The sequence below is a fragment of the Diabrotica virgifera genome, chromosome 4 (assembly GCF_917563875.1).
Source record: "Diabrotica virgifera virgifera chromosome 4, PGI_DIABVI_V3a".
Lineage (NCBI taxonomy): Eukaryota > Metazoa > Arthropoda > Insecta > Coleoptera > Chrysomelidae > Diabrotica > Diabrotica virgifera.
In genome coordinates, this window is record NC_065446.1 from 166828984 (window position 1) to 166832103 (window position 3120).

Genomic DNA, 3120 nt, shown 5'->3' on the forward strand with positions numbered 1-3120 from the left:
AGAAGCATCACAAAAGCAATGGATGCCAATGATTTGACTGTATGGCCCAACAACGGATCTTGGAATACGTAATGAATTTAACTGAGGCAACTGGTTATATAACTGCCTCCAGGATTTATTTAGCTCTGGGGGTACAGGTTCATTCCATGGTTTTTGAAGTTAAAACAATTTTTGAATAATTATTTTTGCAAGTATATTAACTGGACTGATAGAACCCATTGGATCCCAAATTTTAGAAATAATGGATAAGATTTGACGTTTAGTAAATAAAACAGGCAATTCACAAAGTGATATTTTATAACAAAGGAGGTCTTGGCGACTCATCAATTGAATTCCAAGAGTTTTGGTACTCTCAGAGTTTCTAATATCAATAATATTATTGGAAATATCATTGTTATCAATGTGAACAAGGATATCAGGAGTATTAAAAATACTGCTGGCTCAGTATCCATTGAGTCTCCTAACAAATCAGCTGGAAACGTCAGTGGAAGTTTTACTTTAAATTGGCTACTTGCGTACCTGGCAGTGCTTTTTTGACATATTTCTTCATATTTATCATCATCTTTCGAGCATGGTATGGAATCTTGCATTTCTCCCATTTCCCAGAAATGTTTTAATTGGTCATCTTCGGCGATGGCTCTGGTAAAGTTACATGACACACGAGTTGTCTCATAGGGAACAACTCCATTTACAATCCAGCCTAAACGTGTATTTTGCAAATTTGGTAAACCTTTTACCAGCTTGATTTTGCCATTAATAAGGAGGTCCCAGAATAAATTGGCATCAACATTTGTGGATTCATTAAATAAAGGATCAGATAGCTGAATATTAGATGGGATAACAAAACTTGAAATATCAAAACTAGCTGACGGAATTTGGTTTGAAATGACTGGTACAACATAAAATATGGATGTAATATTAAAGCTATTGAACTTAGACAACAAAGAAATTTGACACTTCTTTGTGATAACTGACACTACCTGGTTTATACCACTAAGAGCAAGGTTAGTTGGAATCAATGAAAGATTTAATTTTTTACAAAAGTTCTCGCTTATCATATTTATCTGAGCACCACTGTCTAGAAGCGCACGACATGGTATTAATTTATTATCATTTGACCTGACATTAAAAAAAACTGTTGACAAAAGAACTTGTTTATTTTGCAAATCTACTGCTTATGCAGATAGCTGGTGAGTTGCCATTGGTGGCATATTAACATTCTGTATACTATTTACTAATGTTTCACATGGCTGGGCATTATTGTCAGAGTCCACTGAAACATGTTGAATGTCATCAAAGTGTATTAAGGAATTATGTTTTAAATGACACTTCAAACACGGTTTTAGTGTACACTCTTGAGCCCTGTGCCCAATTCTTAGGCAATTGTGACACAATTTTAAATCGTTAACTTTACCTAATCTGCCTTTTGTATCTAGTTTGAGGAATTGAATAAAAGAATATATATAATGATTGCCTTTACACAAACAACAACTCTTTTTCTGTGCTAAATTTACTTGGACTTCTCTCTTATGACCTTCACGGTTTGTATATTTGTAATTAGAATTGGAATTATTATTATAATTATTGTGATGGGCATTATGAGAACTTTGGTCTTGGATTTCTTCCAAAGTATCTACTTTAGTTTTTAAGAAATTAAAGAATTCCATTAAGGTAGGGAGTTCCTCTTTGGTGCGAAACTCTTTCCATTCTCTATAACTCTGTTTATCAAGTTTATCAGAAATAATGTTTATTAACAATAAATCACTTAGGCACTCTTTTGTTATCTGCAAACTTTCTATTGAAGTGACACTATCTGACACATTATCTAACAATTGTCTTAGATGCTTTGGAGACTCTTTATTAATTGACTCTAAACTAATAATGGTTTTAATGTGTTTGTTGACTAACAACCTTTTATTGTCAAATCTCTGACAGAGAGCATCAAAGGCAGTTTGGTAATAGTCACCAGAAAATTCAATTTAATCTATTATACGTTTTGCATATCCATCCACATATTGTCGCAAAAGCTGAAACTTATGACTGTTTGACAAAGGACTGGTATGAATGACACTAGTAAACATGGATTTAAATTCTAACCAAGTTTCTAACTCCCCAGTGAAGACTTTGATTTTCATTTTTGGTAACAAAGGTGACTTAAGGAGTCTTCTTGAGAAGTAGAACTCAAACTAGTATCATGTGAAGACTGAAATGTGTTACTTTCAATATAACCTTTCAAAAAACCCATAGCTTTAAAATACCTATTTTCAAATAATTCATTTTCCTCATACTGTTCTTTTAATTTTTTTTCCGGTGTTAAAATTTCAATTCGCAGTTGAACATCTTGAAATTCTTTTAATAGACTGGCATTAATTTCATATCTTAATTGAATTTCTGAAAGAAGTGGTTTACTACTTGGCGTAGCAGCTTTTATTATATTAACATAAGACATAAGACTCTAAATTGGCCAATTTTCCCTTGTAAGAACCCCTTGTTCTTATATGATTGGCTAAAGTCATTTTTTGGCGATTTATGGCAATCCCACAAACTTGTTAGCAAATTAATATTAATGGAAATTAAATTTATTCTATATTAAATCAAAACAAAACTTCAAAATGCACTGTTTTGCTTAATTCAGAAATAAAAATAAGTTTATGATATAATAGCAAAAAGGACAGACTTATCTTTAAGTTTTGGACCTCGCTTGGTGCACGGTACCTTAAAAATAATAGGTCTGGATCCCGCGTATGAAAAAAAAGTTGATTAATAGCAAGCTGAAAATTTGTTAATAGCTTAAGGGTGTCTACTCGGATAAACTTTGATATATGGGAACACTGGAACAGGGGCAGTTTTAATTGTGGAACAGGTTAAAAATTTTGAACGGTCAGACCACGAAAATGGCACATTTATTTTGTCCGATAGAATAGACTTAAACTCTCCGAACAGAGATTAAACTCTCATGCAAAAATCAGACTGCTATTTATCACCTGTCATAATTCCTGTCATTTGACATATTCTACATGTTCCACTCATTAAAACGCCCATTTGGTGATAAATAGCAATCTGATTTTTGCATGAGAGCTTAATCTCTGTTCGGAGAGTTTGTTCTGTCATGAGAGTAAG

At 32.8% G+C, this 3120-nt stretch overlaps 1 protein-coding gene across 1 annotated transcript; it reads right to left on the bottom strand.

The window, feature by feature from the left end:
• Window positions 1-323: 323 nt before the first annotated feature.
• Window positions 324-1058, bottom strand: LOC126883729 (uncharacterized). The gene has a single exon (XM_050649392.1). The coding sequence runs from the start codon at window positions 1056-1058 to the stop codon at window positions 324-326; it is 735 nt and encodes a 244-aa protein (XP_050505349.1).
• Between the last annotated feature and the right edge of the window lie 2062 nt (window positions 1059-3120).